This window comes from Hermetia illucens, chromosome 1, assembly GCF_905115235.1.
Source record: "Hermetia illucens chromosome 1, iHerIll2.2.curated.20191125, whole genome shotgun sequence".
Classification (NCBI taxonomy): Eukaryota; Metazoa; Arthropoda; class Insecta; order Diptera; family Stratiomyidae; genus Hermetia; species Hermetia illucens.
The window spans coordinates 184,810,999-184,831,898 of NC_051849.1; the positions used below are offsets into that span (position 1 = coordinate 184,810,999).

Below are 20,900 nucleotides of genomic sequence, written 5' to 3' on the forward strand. Positions count from 1 at the left end.
ACTGTATCCGCAAACTTGCCGGTAATTATTACGGCTAGGTCGTCCGCAAATGCTTGCGCGAAGACTTTTTTGTCCTCCAGGAGCCACAGCAGGGTATCTATTACCAAGAGCCATAACAGTGGAGAGAGAACTCATCCCTGTGGACAGCCTCTGAGACATCCTGCTTCAATAGACTTGTGGCCGACCGATATGTGGATTTTTCTCCACTCTAGCACGTGAAGGATCCAACTGATTAGCAGCGGTTCGATTCCATGCTGCCTTGCCGCACCACAAATTGCCGCGAATGAGGCATAATTGAAGGCACCTTCCATGTCCATGAATGCGCCTAAGGCGTATTCTTTTTCGGACATCGCCTTTTCAATTTTTGCCGTAAGTTCATGGAGTGCTGTCTCCGTGGATTTGCCTTTCTGGTAGGCGCGTTGCCTATGGTGAAGTGGCCACTTAGGAATGTGTGTATCCCTTATGAACAGATCTACTAGTCATTCTAATCCTTTTAGCAGAAAGGACGTTAGGCTGATCGGTCGAAAGCTTTTTGCGTCTGTGTAAGTGGGTTTTCCTCGTTTGGGAATGAACAACACCTTCACATCCCGCCATTTATGATAATTGGAATATAAGCGTGTGCAAGGCATGCACGATATATATTCCGAATGTGTAGACCCAGGGCATCCATTCCTTCTATTATTAGCGCAGAGATGATGCCATCCGGACCTGCAGACTTGTATCTATGGAACGAGTTAAATGCCCATTTCACTCGCTCCAGTAATACTACTTTGCATGCCAGATTCCAGTCTCTCGGTTGAGGGCTGTATGCACCTACCTCTAGGAATAAATTTCAACTCCAATTTAGAGGGGGGGGACAATGAATCATTCCTTTCATAATCTACCTGCAACCTTGCTGAATTTGACGCTAATAACTTCCAACGTTTTACAACACAGTTCGATTGGTCAAATCAGCACCTTTACTTTAATAGAATGTATCTACTTAGTTGAATTTCACATAAGCTCTTCCGTTTTATCATAATCATATCTAAGTAAGCATGCGTATGTACATACATATTGATAGTTCATCCGCTTTGGGATCAATTCTTCCGGTGGAGCGTAGGTTCTCAATCTACAGAAAGCTACTGCGCAGATAATAATGAATTCAATAATAGTAGGCACAATGTGAGGAACGTATCACTGTTTGTAAAAAAAATATTTTATTGTATTTTGGTTGCCCAGCCAGCTAAGTGTGCTAAGCAGAATTTCACGGTTTTACTTTTTTGGAGAAAAAGTAATATTGAAAATGCAACGACTTTTGGAAAGTGAAAAAGTTTGATTTGAAAAAGAGAGTTTACTGCATCTTTAATCTTAGCGGAAACCAGATGAAGTCAGTTACAGAAACTGTGACTATTGAAAAATTTAAATGTCGCCACACGCGAAGCATCGTTTGAATCGGAAATCAGTTCCAATTAGCTGGTTCGCACTGTTCATTGTTATCAACACTTGATTATGTTTGCTAACAATAAAGCACTCGAGAAGTAGGCTGTACGCGTTCATCAACAAAACCCAAATGCTTATAATTAAATAATCTAGAGCAGCGTCCACGGTGTATTTTAAAACATTATCTGAGCGAGAAGCATCCAGTTCGTGTACCAATTGTTAAATAGAAACACATGAAGAGGAATACAGCCATCCAGCGACTCACACTTTTACATTTAGAAGTAGAAGACAACCCAAAGCGTTGTCACTTGCGACATCGAATTACGACCACTTACCATGCAAACAAATTAAGTATCACATTAAAAAAATGTTACTTGCAAATTGTGAGCGCTGTGAGGTCATACTTGATGAACTCGCCAAGCTGGAACAGTTCTGGAAACATTACAAAACTTGGAAGTTATAGCACCCCGAAATCAGGTTTTTCTTTTTTTCAGGAGGAACCTTCAAATCTGGTATCTTCTACTCGTTCTCAAGCTTAGCTAAAGCAAATTCTTGCTCGTGAAAGCAGTCATGTGTGAATTGTAGTGGGAAATTTGAATTTTCTTCTGCTCAGCTAAGTGTTATGATTAAAATAAAGTGGACGTTACATAGCTATAACTATATGTAAGCTTCCGCAGGCAACGAATAGGTCAAATCTCAGCGGAATTAGCCTTTCTCGATAAGAACGTTTGTACCACTTTTGGCAATCTAGGAATTCTGAATTAGAAAAGATGTGAGAGAGATAACAAGGAAAAATACTTGAAAACGCATCGTGGACCTTTCTAATTAGAGCCAATTAACAACATTTTGTTTGATGTGATGACATGATCATGCATGAGCACATACGTGACATTCTTTTTTATTTTTGTATTCTTAGTAATATTCCAAATTGGTTTATTCTCAAATTTAATCTATTGAATTGATTGCATGCTATAGTTGATGGTTGGCCTTTCTCGCAAACTACTGAAAAGTTGCGAAGTTCAACCGATATGATGATGCGATGCTCAAATAAGTTGAATATTAGCCTCTCGATCTCGCTATTTTAGGTCCGAATCCCAATTTGTCATGGATGTTTGTGTTCGTTTTTGTGTTTATCTTCCTGCTATAGGTGCATCACTTGCTCAACATTAAATGTGGCGATAATGGAACTGAACTGTTCTCATTAAAAAAATGAAATAAATAATAACAAGGAAGAGAGACTGTGTGGATACGCTATGTTCAACCAGGGTATGAACATGGGACGTATGTATAAACTAATCTAGTACAACGACCAATATCTGCGAAATGTCCTGGTTTATATTAATTTATGCTATTGAACATCTTCGACTAGCTTTGAATTGTTTCTATTTGATTTGCTTTTAGACCTTTCTTTGATTAGTGGCTATTTTTTAAATTATATAACATTTGAAGCGACTTGATGCCCTCTTGTTATGTTTTGTTAATTCAATCATGATCAGCCTATAGTAGCCGAGAAAATAAAAATAGTTAAACAACAATAACCTAGGTGAGTATTTTAAATGGGAAAACAATCTTTAGAGTAATATGTTGACCGAAATTTGGAGATGTCAAGATACTTTTACCACTATCAAAATTAAGTGCGAACAAACTTTTGATAAGTATTAATCTATACTAAATTAGTTCAAATGATATAAGAAACAATACAATATAATATTTTCAATAAAATCCATGTTAATAGAAAAGTTAGCACTATTTCATCAGTTTATTTGGATTAGTAGAAATGAATGGTTATTGCACAGTTTCTAGCCATTTATAAAATGTTAACCTGCCAAAATAGTTTTACCAGCATTAGTGGCACCATCAGATCGTTTTCTTTCCCAGATAAAACTATTCTTAACTTTGTTGGAAATAGAAGTAGAAACGCCATAAACTTGTCAACTTTACTGCTCAGTCTACAGAAAAGGTTATGATTGTCAAAATTTTGATTACTAATTTTTACTAATTTATTTTTTATCTATAGCTGAAATGGTTTCAAAGTATCAAAGCCCTCATTATATAAGGACTCGTGAATTTATTGGCTTAACAGTGTTGACGCAGCAAAATGGACGATGTTATCATGTTTATCGAAAATATGAATTATTTCTATATTACGAATGCAGATAGTTCTGCAATTTCCATCAACTACGTGCAGGCTGTTTAAACCCTGAAATTTTATATTATATTAATTGAAGCTGAAGCGGATTTCCCTTTAGGGGGGTCATCCCGTGTGTCGAATCCGCGGATTTGAATTTTTTTTTTCTGGCATCAATTGTATCTAGATATAGTGTAGTATCTAATCTGTCCTTTCGCATGGTTACTATATCCTTCTTCCTATTTAAAGCCATGCCCTTTTTCAAGTGGTTGGATTAAGTACCAAATCAAGGTTATGCAATCTGCAGCCAAATATTCACCAGCCATTTGACGAGCTCCTGCAGGAAATGTTATAATTAGACGCTCCATCGACTCCTTTGGACGTTATTTTGAGCGATACATTGAATTCGACAGAAGAAATGCTGAAATCTTAGATGAAAATTAAAGAGAACTGAAAAATTGAAGAGAATTTCGCCATCTGCGAGCTTTATTTTGAACAACTTTTTCACTGAATATGTTGATGCCAAAAGTCGACGCTTGGATTTCGAAAAAACGTCAAAGAAATGCGATATCAAAGGAAGCGCTTCCATAGACACCTGTATCTGTAACTCGCGGTTCATTTTTTTAAGGGCCAGCTTAAAAAGGACGCTTTGCTTGCCGCAGAGAAAAGGGAATAGGATCGACATCATCAAAATTAGGAAGAACATTGGGGTAAGCAAATGCCTGGGTGGATTAGTGGCGAGCGCATTAACCTGTCGAAAGCCGCGTTCTAAATTTGGGCTATTCCCCGGCCAAGTGAAGTGCTTTACTGAGTTTTCGGTCAGAAACTTAAGCATCTTCAAAACAAAAATGGTCAAATAATTGGGAAACCTTCAATACTTCTTATAAAACAGCTAGAGAAAGGAACACAGGGCACAGAATGGTCCTGAAAAATGACCCCACTTGAATACTGATATTGCTCTTAAATGCAAGATATCCGATGCTTCTCCAAAATTTGTTTATAAGCTGAACCATTGATTCTTCTGTCCGGATAGCTGAGTGGTTAGAGCGCAAGGCTGTCGTACGGAAGGTCGCGGTTCAAATCTCACTGGTGGCAGTGGAATTTGTATCGTGATTTGACGTCGGATACCAGTCGACTCAGCTGTGAATGAGTACCTGAGTCAAATCAGGGTAATAATCTCGGGCGAGCGCAATGCTGACCACATTGCCTCCTAGTTGTACCGTTACGGTCTTGAATGAAGTGCTCTAACACACTTCAAGGCCCTGATCCAACATGGATTGTTGCGCCAACGATTATTATTATTATTGATTCTTACATCAATTAATGAAAGCCCTTTCACACCATAAAACGAATAGCAGCCCCAGATCATCCTACTCACTGGCTGGCGTACTGTGGTCTGAATACACTTCCCACTGAATCGCTAACTTGATCTTCTCCATACGTGGTGGATCTCACCAGCCCCAAAAATATTAAATTGGAATTCATCGGCGAATATTACAGATTGTCACTGTTTCAGTGTCTAATTTGCGTGGTCCTTCGCCCATAAATAGCGTTCCTTCCGCGCTCTTCCATTTAAAAAACGCTTTTTTTTGCGGGACGTCGGCCATGAAGTCCGCGCTCTCTGAGCCTTCGATGAACCGTTTATACATCAGTTTCTATCCCAATGGCATCTCTGAGCTCTGAGCCGTGTGCTACATTTTTTATGGAATAAGGCAATTATTTCTCCTTTGCCGATATCACTCATTTTACCTGTTTTTGCCATTTTTAAGGTTTTGTTTGTAAAACAAAACCTTATTCAAATCGGTTCATGTCTGTCTGTGTCTGTCTGTCACAGGCACTTTTCTCAGAAACGGCTATACCCATTGACACGAAATTTGGTGAGAAGGTGGGAACTGTGGACCCCCAGACATGCAGTGAGTGATATCCTCCTACGTTGAGATTTAGGGGGGTCCCCGTACATGTAAAAGGGGGGTGTACATTTTTTTTCACCAAATATAGTCATGTGGGGTATCAAATGAAAAGGCGGGGAGTGGGAGGGGTGCAAAGTGATGATTTCTTTAACGGAGCTATTCTGAGAAACTACCCAACCGAAAAATCTGGAAAAAATCATGAAGTTGCTTCTATACGGTGCCCAGGCCTCAAAATACTCTCCATATCGATACCTGTTCAAATTAAGTTAATAATAGTATATTACTATATTTTTGGGAAAATTGAGTAAAACCCCCCTTAAGTTTACCTCAGAGTTATAATAGTTGGTAGTAGTATAAAATATAATATGAAGCATATTATCTCCAAGTTTGATCAAAATCATACTATTACTAACAAAGTTACAGTAGCTCAAAGTTGTCTTTACCGTGTAAATTTACAACCCGAAGTACTAAATCTGATATGCTAAATGCATATTCTTAACGGGCTACGTACAAATGGGATAGTTCTACACTCAAATATACTCACAGGAGAAGCAAACAAAAGCTTTCATACCTGAAGCGCCCAGCTTCCTGTTTCCCGACTTGTTTAAATTATATAACATTTGAAGCGACTCGATCCGCCTCTAGTCATGTTTTGTTAATTCAATCATGATCAGTCTACAGTAGCCGGAAAAATGAAAATGATTAAGCAACAATAACCTAGGTAAGGACTTCAACCGGGAAAACAATCTTTAGAGTAATATACTAACCACAAGTTGGAGAAGTCAAGATACTCCTATCATTACCAACTTTAAATGTGAGCAACCTTGTGCTAACTATTCATATATACTAAATTAGTTCAAATGATATATAGAAAATTACAATATTTTCAATAAAATCCATGTTATTAGAAAAACAAGCACTATTTCTTCAGTTTATTTGAATTAGTAGAAATAATTGATTATTGCACAGTTTCTAGCCATTTATGAAATGTTAAGTTGCCAAAGATAGTTTTTCCAGTATTAGTGACACCATCAGATTGTTTGGAAGAAATTGAAGTAGAAATACCATAAACCTGTCATAGTCTACAGAAAAGGTTATGATTGTCAAAATTTAATACTCAATTTATTTTATTTTTTTGCTAACCATGCCAAGACTTACGAATCTATTGACTTAACCGTACGGTAGCGTAGCAAATGGACAATTGTTGTTAAGGGGTTAGGTGGGTTTCAAAGGCTCAAAACAGGTATATTTTTACGAATTTTTTTTTCATTTATCCAACAAAACATTTTAGTCCATCACATTTCTTCATTTTGGAATGAAATTTGAGCAAGGGTAAAAATTGACATACGAATAGCTTCAAACTATGGGGGCCCGTAATGAAATTCTGGCTTGTTCAAAAGTTCTACATTGTAACGATTGTAAAAAATTTTTTTTTTCAATAAGATAAGAAAAATAACAAATAAAAGGAAGAATCAAATGTATGCGGCGAAAGTAATTAATAATATTTGCCAAGGAAATGCGATGGTCTAGTTGGTTGAACGTCAGTCTCTCGATCTCCTTACCTCGGGTTCGCTTGATCAGGAACGTTTGTGTTCATCTTTGTACTGATCCGCTGCTGGAGACATATCACTTTTAGAGCAGCGTTGAAAATCAAATAGGCAAAAATTAATACAAACAAGTTGGGAAACCGGAAGCTCGGCGCCGCAGGTATGAAGGGTTTTGTTTGTTTCTTGTGTGAATATATTTGAGTGCAGCACTATCCCATTTGCATGTAGCCCATAATGTATATGCATTTGGCATGTCAGACTACGCACTTTTGTGTGATATTGGTATTTAATACTTTGGGTTGCAGTAAATTTACACGGTAAGGACAATTTTGAGCTACTGTAACTTTGAGAGTGATACTACGATTCTGATCAAAATTGGGAATAACATGCTTCATACTATAGTCTATATTGCTGGATAACAACATAACATTCATAACTCTAGGATAAACATAAGGGGGTTTCTAGTAAATTTCCCCCCACTCCCCGCCAATGTCAAAACTAAGATTGACATCGAAAAGTACTAATCGACACCTTTCATTTGATACCCAACACGACTATACTCAGTGAAAAAAAAAGTTTACACCTCCTTTTTGCATGTATGAGGACTCCCCTTAATCTCAACGTAGAAAGATGTAACTCAGTGCATGTATGAGCGTTCACACTTTTCACCTTTTCACCAAATTTTGTGTCAATCGGTATAGCCGTTTCTGAGAAAAGTGCGTGTGATAGACAGACAGACAATCAGAAGGATAGACAGACAGACATTGAACCGATTTTAATAAGGTTTTGTTTGCAAACAAAACCTTAAAAAGGGACTGTATGGATACCTTATACTCATCAACAAAACAGTGAACAGGCGAGATACAAACAAATTATTGACCCCTGTCATATTTATCCCATGCTTTGATGCAATCTAAGTATTTCCTCTTCACTCCTTGGTGGAGCATAGGGCATACAGTTAGATTGTGCTTCAATTTCACTACCATCAATGTTAACGCTGTGCAAGTGATAAGCTCACAGCAGCGAGACGAACACATGCACCCATGGCGATTAAGATTCGAACCCAGAGCAGAGAAATTCGGACATATGCTCTACACCCTCAATCATCGCATCGTCAAACAAAACCTTACTTTCCCAATTTAACCACAAATTTTTGACAAACCAAAAACAACTCCTTAGATGGAAAAGGAACTCTACAGTAGTGCAGATTAGATCGCGAATTTCTACAATCACATTTGTCTTTAAATGCGTTTGCCAAAAAATTGCCTTTTATTTTGTGGCATTGCTACTGGAAAAATTTGTAGAATTTGGTCGTTTTTTTTTATTCAGTGAGCATGCCACTGTTTTCTGGAAGACATTCTGCAAGTTTTTGTTTTGTTCCATTTTACCCCACCACCAGCTTGGGAAAGTACTGACCGACACCTTTCATTTGATACCCCACTATATTTGTTGAAAAAAAATGTACACACCTCTTTTGTATGTATGGGGACCTCCCCTTAAATTCGACGTAACAGGATGTAACTTACTGCATGCGTGAGCGATCACAGTTGCCACCTTTCCACCAAATTTGGTGTCAATTGCTGCTATAGTCTCCGAGAAAAATGCGTGTGACGGAGAGACAGACAGACAGACGGGCAGGAAAGGGGGAATTGGTTCAATTGTAGATCTGACTTTTGTCAGCCCTGCGCTGGCACGTGACATGTCCTGGCAAGTTAGCAAGGACTTCACGTACAGCGAGCACCAGGCGATCACCTTTGAACTAAGTACGGAGCCACAAGGCAGGAGACCCGCACCCCGGAAGCTGAAATTCAAAAGAATAACCAGGATGGTCTGCAAAAGCGATGGATGAGCAAACATTCATGGAAATGTGGCTAGACCTGTCTAGCAAAGCAGACACCTCCACGGATAAAGCTCTCCATGTTACACAAAGCATCTCTAAGGCATGTGACGCGTCGACGCCTAGAAGATGCTCATTCTCCACTAGAAGACCCAATTATTGGTGGAATAGTGAACTTGCCAGCCTTCGATCGATTTGCTACAGAGCCAGTCGAACTGCTCAGAGAGCAATAAGTAGGATCGATCAAGGGCAAAAGGAGCATGGCTACAGAGAAGCCCGCAAGAACCTCAAGCTCGCTATCCAGCGGAGTAAGAGGGAATGTTTTAAGGAGTTCTCTTTGGAAGCGGACATAAATCCGCGGGGTAGCGCCTATAAAATCGTGACAGATTCAGAGGCCGATTATCTCCGCAAATCACGTGCTCTGTCCTCTTGTTGAAAATAATCCAGGGTTTATTTCCCCAACAAGAGGGGGGGTACTGACACTTTCCAGTGTCCCCTGAATGTGACGCCGATTCCACCAGTCACCAGGGACGAGCTGCTGGAGATCTACAGTCGAATAGGCGACAGCAAAGCCCCGGGTCTAGACGGCATATCGAATAAGGCCCTCAAACTTGCCGTCCAATGTAAACCGAATATGTTCGCGGAGCTGTTCGAAACGTGCATGTCCGAGGGAATCTTCCCTGCACCGTGGGAGCGACAGAAGCTGGTGCTAGCTGCTGCCTAAGACTGGCAAACCGCGAGGGAACCGTCCTTCTATAGACCCATATGTCTTCTAGACACTATGGGGGAAAGGTTGGAGCGAGTTGTTTATAATAGATTACTTCCAGTCGTCGAAAGCCAAGGGAGCCTTTCAGATAGGCAGTATGGGTTCCGTAAAGCCAGATCAACTATTGATGCCATCAAAATGGTTACTGGCTTGGCCGAAAATGTAATTCACGGAAGGGGCTGTAACAGCAAATATTGTGGGTGGTGACCTTGGATGTGAGCAATGCATTCAACTCGGCCAATTGGAACCTTATACGAAAGTCTCTGGCGACGATTGGTGTTCCCACCTACCTCGCCGCTATTATCGATAGCTACTTGCATGAGCGAACACTCTGGTATAATACCGATGATGGACCCAAGGAGTACGTTGTCTCCGCGGGTGTTCCACAGGGCTCTATACTGGACCCATTACTGTGGAACATCATGTATAATGATGTGCTTAATCTTCTGGTTCCGGAGGAGGCCACGGTGGTGGGTTACGCCGATGATATAGCACTGGTTGTGGTCGCAAAGCATCTGGAGGATTCTGAGTTGTACTCAAGCGAAGCAATCAGTGTTGGTAAGGCTTGGTTAGAGAGTGCTGAACTGGCACTCGCGGAGGAAAAGACGGAAGCGGTCCTCATCACTAAGCGCCACAAAAGAAATTACGCCTGCATTACAATCGGGAATCGTATCATCACTTCCAAGCCACCCGTTGGGGAGTTCCGTCCCCACATATTCGAGGAGGGCGATCAAACCCGAGTCTGCAAGGGACTCATCTGAAGTGGCTTCAGCCACGAAGCCTCACCGGAGGTTATCTGGTTCCATGGGAACCGGGATGGCCCCTTGAGAGCATATGTTCCAGGAGAATTCCTGGAGGATGTGTTCTCGGTTCGGTTATTTGCGGTTGTCCCCCTAGTGGAAGTTTCATGGTGGTTGTGGTTATGCCTACATCGCGGGCAGAGCTCCTCGGAGCTCGAGCGTGGAGTTGTGCTGTACAACTCGGGCGCCGTACTCCTTAGTTGCTGCAGAGGTGTTAGATAGGCCTCGCATCCACTGGTATAAATGCTGAGCCTGCACTCAGTATAAACCAGGACCGCTGTGGTTGCATGGCGAGGTTTTGATTGTGGTGCTAAAATCAATCCGTATCCGAAGAGAACCGTGGGATTATGCCTTCACGGCAGGTAATCACGTTAAACCCCCCAGGACTTTCATCACTTCCAAGCCGGCCATCAAATACTTGGAGGTGATGATAGACGGAAAACTCAATTTTAAGCAGCACATAGAGCATACTTGTAAAAAAGCAGGAGGACCGTAGCATACTTGCAGGATGCTCATATCCAGGGTGGTAAATTCTATCATGCTGTATGCAGTCCCAGTTTGGAGAAACGCGCTGCAGGTTTTAGGCAATGCATATAAACTGAGTACAGTTTACAGAAGAACAGCCTTAAGGGTGTGTTCTGTCTTCAGAACCATATCAGACGATGCAGCGTTCGTCATCTCAGGAATGATGTCGATTGACATTCTGACAACCGGAATGATGAACATTTATACCATACCCTTATCGCAAGTGAAAAAAGCCGAAAGGGAGAGATCCATAAGCAGATGGCTTACCATACCAGTCAGAAAAGAGTCGTTGGGCTTACTGGTCGATCCCTTCCATCGGGGAGTGGCTGGAGAGAAAGCGTGGGGAGATCAATTATAATCTCACCCAGTTTCTCACCAGCCATGGAGGATACCGTCAATACCTGTACAGGTTTAGATTGGACACCTCACCCAATTGTCCAAACTGCGACGGAGTCCCAAAGGACCCAGCGCACGTATTCTTCCAATGTCATAATTTCGTGGAGGAAAGGAGGAATCTCTAGGTGAAGTGTTATCACTGGAAAATTTTGTCCAGAGAATGGTAGCTTGGCAGGTAGACTGGGATGCGATCAATTCCATGATAAACTGCGAAAACAGAAGAAGTGAGGAAGGCGCACTTACGACCACCCGCGAGAAGACGGAAGGAGACCTAGCTAGAGTAAGCTAACTCTGCTCCGTGATGTACTGCATAAAAGTGGTTCCACGGGGTAGGAAGGGAGTTGAGGGTGGTTTTAGTGGGTAAAAATTCCACATTCTGGCGTGTCAGACCAGAGACTTTTGAAGATTTCCACCTCCATAACAACAACAAAAAAAACAGACGGGATAGACATTGATCCGATTTTGCAAACAAAACCTTAAAAAGGATGGAAAAGAGCCAAGAACGTATACTTTTTCTGTATGAGTTCAAACTCGATCATAAAGCAGCAGAGGCGACCAGGAACATTAACAGCGTATTTGGAGGCGATACGGTAAGCGAACGAACCACACGGCGGTGGTTCGAAAAATTCCGGTCAGGCGACACAAACCTTCAAAGTGAGCCACGTGGACATCCAGGACTATCGATTGACAACGACGAGCTGCGCTTGCTAGTCGAATCTGACACACGTCAGTCTGTGAGAGACATCGCAGAGAAATTGGGCGTACACTATTCGATAGTGTTCCAGCACTTACATCAACTTGGAAAGGTGAAAAAGCTCGACAAATGGGTTCCGCATGCCCTTACGGCATGGTAATGCACCAAAAATTGAGTATTCAACGGCCGAGATTAGTCAACAGAGACGGTGTGATACTCCTTCACGACAATCTACGACATCTTGCATCCAGAACAACGGTTCAGAAGTTGAACGAATTGCAGTATGAGACTCCACCTCATCCACCATATTCACCGAACCTTTCGCCAAGCGACTACCACTTCTTTAAGCATTTGGATCATTTTTTCGCGGAAAAACAATTTAGGAATGAACAGGCCATCAAAATTGCCTTCGACGAGTTTATCAACACCCGAAAATTGGACTTCCACGAAACTGACATACATGCTCTTGTATTTCGCTGGGAGAAGCGTTTTGAATCGACTGGCACCTATTTTGATTAATTAAATAAATTTTTGTGAGCTTTACAGTCGTCTCAAATTTTAGTACCAAATCGGTCATTTAATGTGCAACAACCTAATATATTGGCCTCCATTTGTTTGCTTCAAAATAAGCGTTTATGCAGGGTTTCCTCAAACTTTAAACAAAACTTACATTTGAACAACAAAAGTGAATTCCGGAATTTTCCTAGAATTCGACTTCATCGGTATAAATCTTTTTTTTTTCTTCAGCCTTTGTCCCGTTCACAAGCGGGGTTGGCTCGTGGTGATGGGTTTCATCATTTGGTTTTACCAAAAGCCTGATCTGGATACAATCGCGAGGCTTTCAAATCTCCATCTAGGGTCTGAGTGTATTTACGCGGTATTTCTAGATAGACTTGTTAACACTGATAAAGGGAACAAATGGTTCCTGAAATATCGGTATTTGCAAGACCAATAAATCAACAGTAGCGAATAGGAAAAACAATTTTTTATTATTTCAAATCCATCTAGCGTTTCAAGCCATCGTTGTTTCGGCCAGCCTTTTGGTCGTTGGCCATCAACTTCGACGTTCAGACCACTCTTGACGAATGAGTTCTCATCGGCGCGAATTACATGACCATACCACCCAAGACGCCTCTCTCACAATTTTTCTACGATCGGAGCAATCCCATATCGATCGCAGATATCCTCATTTCGGATGTGATCAAAGCGTATCACGCTACTAGTCCAACACAATATCTTCGTCTCCATTACCGCAAGACGCCGCTCATTGTTTTTTAAAGTCGGCCAACACTCAGAACCATAGAGGACAATAGGGCGGACAGCACTGAGGTAAATTTTAGATTTGAAACGGTCGTTGATACGTCGATTAGAAAGAACAGCAACTGTGGAACGCCAATTCATCTAGGTTGCGTTAATGCATGAAACAATTTCATAACGCAGTTCTCTGTTGATAGCATTGACCCAAGATATTTGAATCGCTCAGTTCTAGGCAGGTCACTGCCATTGACAGTGATTGTGCCTGTTTCATGGGGATCGATCATCAAAAATTTAATTTTATTCAGATTCAATCTAAGACCGTGTTGCATGAGGGGATCATTCCATTTTTGGACAAATTACTCGAGATCATTGCAACATCCCCAGTTCATTATAAATAGCACCCACATGGGGCGGAGATTGAAGTGTGATTGGGTTTTTCAATTCATAACTAACAAAATTTTCATATTCCATTTCCAAACCGAATTAGAGAGAAAATTATGAAAAAATAACGCAATACACGAAACGCCTACAATTTTTAGCGAGAGTCAATTATCCAAGTGTTGATAAATCATCCGAATTGCAAATTTTAGAGCTCTGGGTATTCTCGTTTTAATTAAGAACTCCTTATTTGTCGATTGTTAGCAATGAAGCAAACTAAATAGTAGATGCATCTTTTTTGCTTACTTTTTAGGAGGGGGCTCATATCAAGGACAACGTTGAATGAAAAAGTAACCTAAAATGGTTCATTGATTTTAATTTGAGTGTTACATTCGTTAACCAGAGACAGATTGATTTCGAAAGGGAATGTTGGGTTCTTGCGAGATCGCTGGGCATACACTATCATTTCCATCCAACTCCTTGCTCAATGCCTTAGAATGGCATTTACTACATATTCAATATGCCATTTATCAGCGCTAAACGATTAACAATGGGACGTTGGTACATTCAACATTATTCGAAAACATTGCCCCACTGGTCGTGATCTGGGTCGCACCTCTCAGCCAAATCACGATCACTAAATCAAGATACAAAGCATAACTTCGACGGAGTGACTAAAGGTGACTGCACCAGATCTATTATTAGTGTATCATGCACGTGTTGCAGGGACAATCTATTTACCAAGAGATTTACGTCGACTGAGTGTGTGCAGAAAGGCAAGCAGCCAAAGAAGTTCAACCATTTGACCACAAAGCGCCGTTATCGGCCCGACCGGTAGTCCCATTTCCCAGCAGAAGCTGACATCTTAGCTAACTTAACCAGGGTACCGGTGTCAATATCCAAGTACTCACTTCTTCGCACCGTTCGTAAGCCATTTATGGGCCAATTGCTGGATGTCAAGTCATTCACGGATGCTTCTGATATCTCTGGTTCACTGCTCCGTGAAACGCCGACCAAACTTTTTCCACTTTTTTTTTATGATAAATCTGATGCTCAGCTGACCTTCACGCCTATGTTATGGTTCCGCGCACACTCAAGATCACTGCGTAAAAGTGCGACCGGCGCGGGGGTTAAAATTGAAATCAATCGCGGTCAGTACAATTAGCGATCTTGTATCTTCAACCCCTCGCATGTGACCGTTGAACGTGTAACTTTGTGACGTCACCGATTGTAACGATAGTCGATACCGTGATAACGATGGGGCGACACTATCAATTCCGATAAGGGGGTAATTAGCCAAGGCCGACCACGGGAGCGAGATCACTTCGCGATTAACATCTCACAACCAGGTAAATAGACGGTACTTTGTGTACTCTTAGATTCCTCCGAAAACTAACTGAACGCGCGTCGCTAATGCGGTTGAAAGCCCAGAGTTCCGGCGATTCTAGAGCTTGTAATGAAGATGATAGTCGTTCATGCTAGAAAAAAAATAGTCGATCGGGTCGACAGCGAGGCGACTGTGACGACGACAGCGAATAGAACCGCGAAAAGAGATTTGAGGACGGAGTCGAAGTTGGGGCCGACTTGGTACCGAGAGTGGATGGCGGCGTTACAACAGCGAGTGGAACGCTAGCGGCTACATGCAACCAGAATTTTACTTTATTTTTTCATTGCAGTGAAAGTCGACGCAAGCATGACTGTGAGAACGGTGTTTCCGACTTATGCGCACAGGTGAACAAAAAATAATCAACCTGAAAAGCTTTGGCTGAACACAATGAAGATCTTATCTCAGACACTGGATGAACAATCTATTTCGGGACCCAAAAGATTCCCGCATTCATCTATAGATTCAATTCAGAAAATCAACGCCTCTTCTCAGTATGTAGATTGGAGCGCATTATTATTCCTTCTGGTTAATTGGTTTCACCTGATAAGCAACGGGGGGGACAGCCTTGACCTACATCGAGTTGGGATATCGGAACCATCGTAAAAAAAAATTGATTTACTTCACACGAGGTCACAGTCGGTGCAATGCAGGTTTGCATATTCTACAGAATTAGGCAATCCTCCCCCCCCCCCCTTTTTTTTGCTTGACATCTTTGGGCCACTTGCATTATCAGAAAAGGGCAAGAAAACTTTCCTGCAGAATCTATCAGTGTAAACAATTCCTGTTGCAGATACCAATATCTCTTCTAAGCGTAATTTCGGGGCGTTTCTAGCGGTTAAATTATTTGAACACTTCTTCTATTCGTTAGTAATATTTATTGATCTTGCAAATACCGATATTTCGGGAACCACTTGTTCCCTTCATCAGTGCTAACAAGTCTTAATTATTTCTATCATCATCATCAACGGCGTAACAACCGGTATCCGGTCTAGGCCTGCCTTAATAAGGAACTCCAGACATCCCGGTTTTGCGCCGAGGTCCACCAATTCGATATCCCGAAAAGCTGTCTGGCGTCCTGACCTACACCATCGCTCCATCTTAGGCAGGGTCTGCCTCGTCTTCTTTTTCTACCATAGATATTGCCCTTATAGAGTTTCCGGGTGGGATCATTCTTATCCATACGGATTAAGTGACCCGCCCACCGTAACCTATTGAGCCGGATTTTATCCACAACCGGACGGTCATGGTATCGCTTATAGATTTCGATATTGTGTAGGCTACGGAATTATTTCTGTATCTCTTGATATTTGGATCAGTTTTTCTAGGACGAAAAGCAAGAGAAGTTCGTCTATACTAATCTATCTGAATATCCAGCAATATATACCCGAGATTCGAACATGGTGCAATGGCTGAAGTGATTGAACGTCGGCCTTTCAATCTGATTGTCCTGCTGTCTAATCTTGTTTCGTCATGGATATTGTTGTTCGTCTTTTTGCTTGTTCTACATTATGTAGGCATCTTGCATGTAACGTATCAGGTGTCATGATAATGGAATAGAAGCATAGTCTCATTGAAAAATATGAGGAAGGTTTCGTGATCAACTCAAATTTGATCTTTAGGAAACCTCCATTTCGTTTAAGAAATCGATGAGCGTTCTCACCAGGAGGAAAATTGTCCTTCTTTAAGTTTGACATGGCACAGAAAGTAAGCCCCAAGGGCCCACATGGCTGATCAAGATTGACTAGTTCTTGATCAGCCATGTGCGGGAAGAAAGAACCTCGCGGCCATTAGGTATCCCGACAAAATTGATAAGACTGGCTAGGTTGACCCTGACCAATAACCTCTGACCCGGTAAAGCAGCTAATGCTATTGAGAAGCATTTATCAGGTCTATCAGAAACGTAGGTCATCGCTCTTCGAAGAAAATCCTGATACCTGGGACCTACATCTATCCATAGAAAAGCTAAAGGCTTAAAACTACGCATCGGGAATACTGTAGTGAGCAGTTCACAAACAAGTCGGGAAACCGGAAGCTGAACACTTCAGGTATGAAAGGTTTTGTATATTTTCCTTTATAAAGACATTTGAGTGTGAATTTGGCCCGTTAGTACGTAGCACGTAATATACGCATTTATAATGTGAGAATATCCACTTCAAGTGATATTGACATTCAAATCCTTGAATTTGCCCAGAAGCGGCAGTTTTGACCAATCAGAACTTTGTTAGCAATAGTGCGATTTCCACCAAACTTGGTAGGATTAAGTTCTATATTGTAGCCTATATTGCTGCAAAATTGGTGCTAGGATGAACTTTAGGGGGGGTTCTGCAACCAATTACTGAAAATTATAGTGGTATACTATTATTAACTTTACTTGAAGGAATATCGATATGGAAGGTATTTTGGAGCCTAGGCACAATATAGTGGCAGCAGTTTCTGATAATGGCCCCGTTAAGTAAATGATCACTTTCGACCCCCCCAGATTCCATGCTTTCCCAAAAAAATTCCAAAACTAAGACCGGCTTTGAAAAGTACTAACCGAGACCTTTCATTTGATACCCCACATGACTAAATGTGGTAAAAAAAAAATGCACCCTCCTTTTGCATGTATGGGGACCTCCTCTTAAATGCGACGTAAAAAGATGTAACTCACTGTATGCGTGAGCGTTCGCAGTTTCCACCTTTGCACCAAATTTGGTGTCAATCGCTGCTACAGTCTGCGAGAAAAGTGCGTGTGACGGACAGACAATGCTGGGCCGTGGTGACGTTGAACATCAAAAATGCGTTCAATTCCGCAAGTTGGGAGTGGATAAAACTCTCACTGGCTGAAACGGGTGCCTTTCGGAGAGGACACTTTGGTACGACACGTATGAGGGATCCAAGCAGTACACCGTCACTGCAGGAATACCACAGGGCTCAGTGTTGGGTCCTCTCCTGTGGAACGTCATGTACAATGGGGTCCTTGTTCTTCCCGTGCCAAAGGAGGCCACGATAATCGGTTTCGCAGATGATTTAGCTGTGGCTGTCGTCGCGAAGCAACCTGAAGATGTTGAAATGTACGAGAAAAGGAAAATGAATCCTCCTGAAAAGATTGCAGAATACCGAAAAGCGGCAACGCAAGAGTCGCTGGAGAAGTGGCAGCAACGGTGGGACGACTCGCAGAGGGGTCGTTGGACCCACACTTTGAGTGGATCCAGCGACGACACAGCGAGATTGACTATCATCTGACGTAACTCCTGTCAGGACATTGGGGTTACAGGAAGTACCTGCACCAATTCAGGCTGGATGATTCCTTGTCCTTAATATGCACCTGAGGACTCGGAACATGTTATGTTCCACTGTCCACGATTTTTACTCAGAAAGGAGGAGTTTGGAAGACTCCCTGAAAACCAACCTAAGCCTGGAGAACATCGCCGGGGAAATGTTGAAGTCGGAGGGAAACTGGTGTGCGGTGAACTCCGCAATCAAAAGAATACAGGAGGAACTTGGAAGAGCGGAGCGCGCAAGGAGGACGCAAAGAACGGAAGGCTTGATCCCTTAAAGCACAGTCCACCCTACGAAGTAATGCTTTGCGGCGGTTCCGCGGGGAAGGAAAAAGGAGAAAGTGGGGGTGGTTTTAGTGGGTGAGAATCCCACATGCTGCTGCAACCTGGCGCGGCAGTGCCTTTGTAAGATTTCCACCTCCATCCATAAAAAAAAATGTGAAAAGATTTTAATAAGGTTAAAAATGAAATACTGGGGTGCAATTTCATGAACACTTAAGATTCAATCCCCACCTTGAGTTTGGTCTCAGCAAAGCACGCGGTGCAGTAACTAGTAATTACTCTTTTCTTCATAAAAGAGTAGGACTTTGCACTAAAACTAAGCTGACACTATATAAAGTCCTTATAAAACCAATCCTTTGTTACGGAGCGCCTACATGGATCACTTGCTCAATCAGAGTGATGAAGAAATATGAGCGCTTCGAGAGCAGAATCTTGAGACACTGTACCGGCTTGTCGCACAATTGGAAAACCAAGAAGTGCGGCCGCAACACCGAAGTGTACCGGCGAGCAAGAATAAAACCTCTTCCAGAGTTCACTCTCAGCCTGATAGAGAAATTCTTCGAAAGAAGAAGAACTCTTAGCCGCGTTGGAGAGAAGAATGCGTCGAAGAATCCCTGCATGAACATGGACAATTCCTTAGCCTACATAATAACGAAATCTATGACAGATACTATGACCGTCTGGTTGTGGATAAAATCCGGGTGAGTAGGTTGCCGCGCGCGGGGCACTTAATCCATGTGGATGAGGATGATCCAGCACGGAAAGTCTAAAAGGGCAATATCTATGGCCTCGGATGAAGCGATGGCGTAGGAAAGGACGCCAGACAGCTTTTAGGGATATCAAATTGGTGGACCTAAGCGCAAAACCGGGAGTTCCTTATTATTACCTAACCCAACATGTAGCCAGTAATGTCGGAAGGTGATCCTCGAGTTGTAGCAGATTCTTATATGAGGTGTTCAAGAAGTGTGGATTAGGAATATACCCTTGAGTTCGATCGGGAATTCGTATAGAGGTAGAGAGAAAATCCGCGCCCGGGAGGAAATGATGTCGACCCCTTATTACTCCTTCATTGCAATAAAGTCACTATTCCGAACCCCCGATAAAATTGTTGACCCCGTTTGTTTCCTTTCGTAAGGCTTGTTTCTGTAAGCAAGCACTTTGAACATAAAAATTCCGATATTGATCCTCTAGGCCACTTGCAGTCTTGAGATGGTTAAAATTCAAAAATATAATTCGGCGATCAACATCGTTCCGGAAAGAAGATCACACAACTTCGGGAAAAGCAAAAATTACAGATCGAATAGACCGGTTAAAGGCAGACTTGTTGAGATTCGAGGAATGATGAAATAGAGGAACTTTAACAGAATTAGATTAGTTGTTCAATTACAGCAGGGGAACTCATAGTTTTCGCCTCGTGCCCGGATTTTCTCCTTGCGAATTTGTTTCAAGGATATTAGCCAGACCAATGTTCATCAGATGTTGAATATTTGGCAGGATTCATATTACAACTATATAGTATTATAGAGCCTTTAGTTTAAGCATGAAAACAAAGAAGGTGCTACCGAGGGATATTATTTTCAAATTCCTGCTTCATGTCAGGACCATTTCTTAAACAAGTGGGGAAACCGGAAGCTGCACCCTTCAGGCATGAAAGGTTTTGTATATTTCTTTTGGACAATTGCCCCATTAGTACCTAGCACGTAATATATGCATATATTATGTGAGATTATCCACTTTCGCATGATACTGACATTCAAAGTCTGGAATTTGCACAGAAGCCCTATTACAACTTTGTTAATTATAGAGAGATTTCCACCAAACCTGGCAAAATCATTCTCTATGTTACAGTATACATTGCTGGTTTTGCAGTCAATTACTAGAAACTATAGTAATATACTATTACTAACTTTATTTGGAGGGATATCGGTATGGAAGATATTTCGAAGCCTAGGCATCATATAGTGGCAGCCTCTTGATTTTTTCCAGATTGTTCGGTTGAGCGATTTCTGAGAATGGGCCCGTTAAATAAAAGATCACTTTCGATCCCCCGCACCCCAACACATGTCAAAACTAAGACCAGCCTCGAAAAGTAATAACCGAGACCTTTCATTTGATACCGCACATGACTATATTTGGTGAAAGGATGTAACTCACTATATGCGTGAGTGTTCACAGTTTCCACCTTTCCACCAAATTCGGTGTCAATCGCTATAACCGTCTCCGAGAAAAATGTGTGTGACGGACAGACAGACAGACAGGCAGACACACAGACAGTAAACCGATTTTAATAAGGTTTTGTTTTACGCCGGCA

The 20,900-nt window shown here is 41.8% G+C and overlaps 1 protein-coding gene across 7 annotated transcripts in view; it reads right to left on the reverse strand.

Annotated features, from left to right (window-relative positions):
• LOC119647497 (mitogen-activated protein kinase-binding protein 1) overlaps nucleotides 1–20,900 on the reverse strand; it is a 394,909-nt gene that overhangs the window by 181,706 nt on the left and 192,303 nt on the right. Inside the window, exon 1 of one of the 7 annotated variants that reach the window (XM_038048489.1) lies at nucleotides 14,572–15,098. The exons of the other annotated variants lie outside the window; for them this stretch is intronic. Within the exon in view, the coding sequence (XP_037904417.1) occupies nucleotides 14,572–14,595 (24 nt within the window). The 5' untranslated portion in view covers nucleotides 14,596–15,098. Of the gene's footprint in view, nucleotides 1–14,571; nucleotides 15,099–20,900 lie in introns of those variants that run through there. 7 annotated transcript variants of the gene reach the window in all.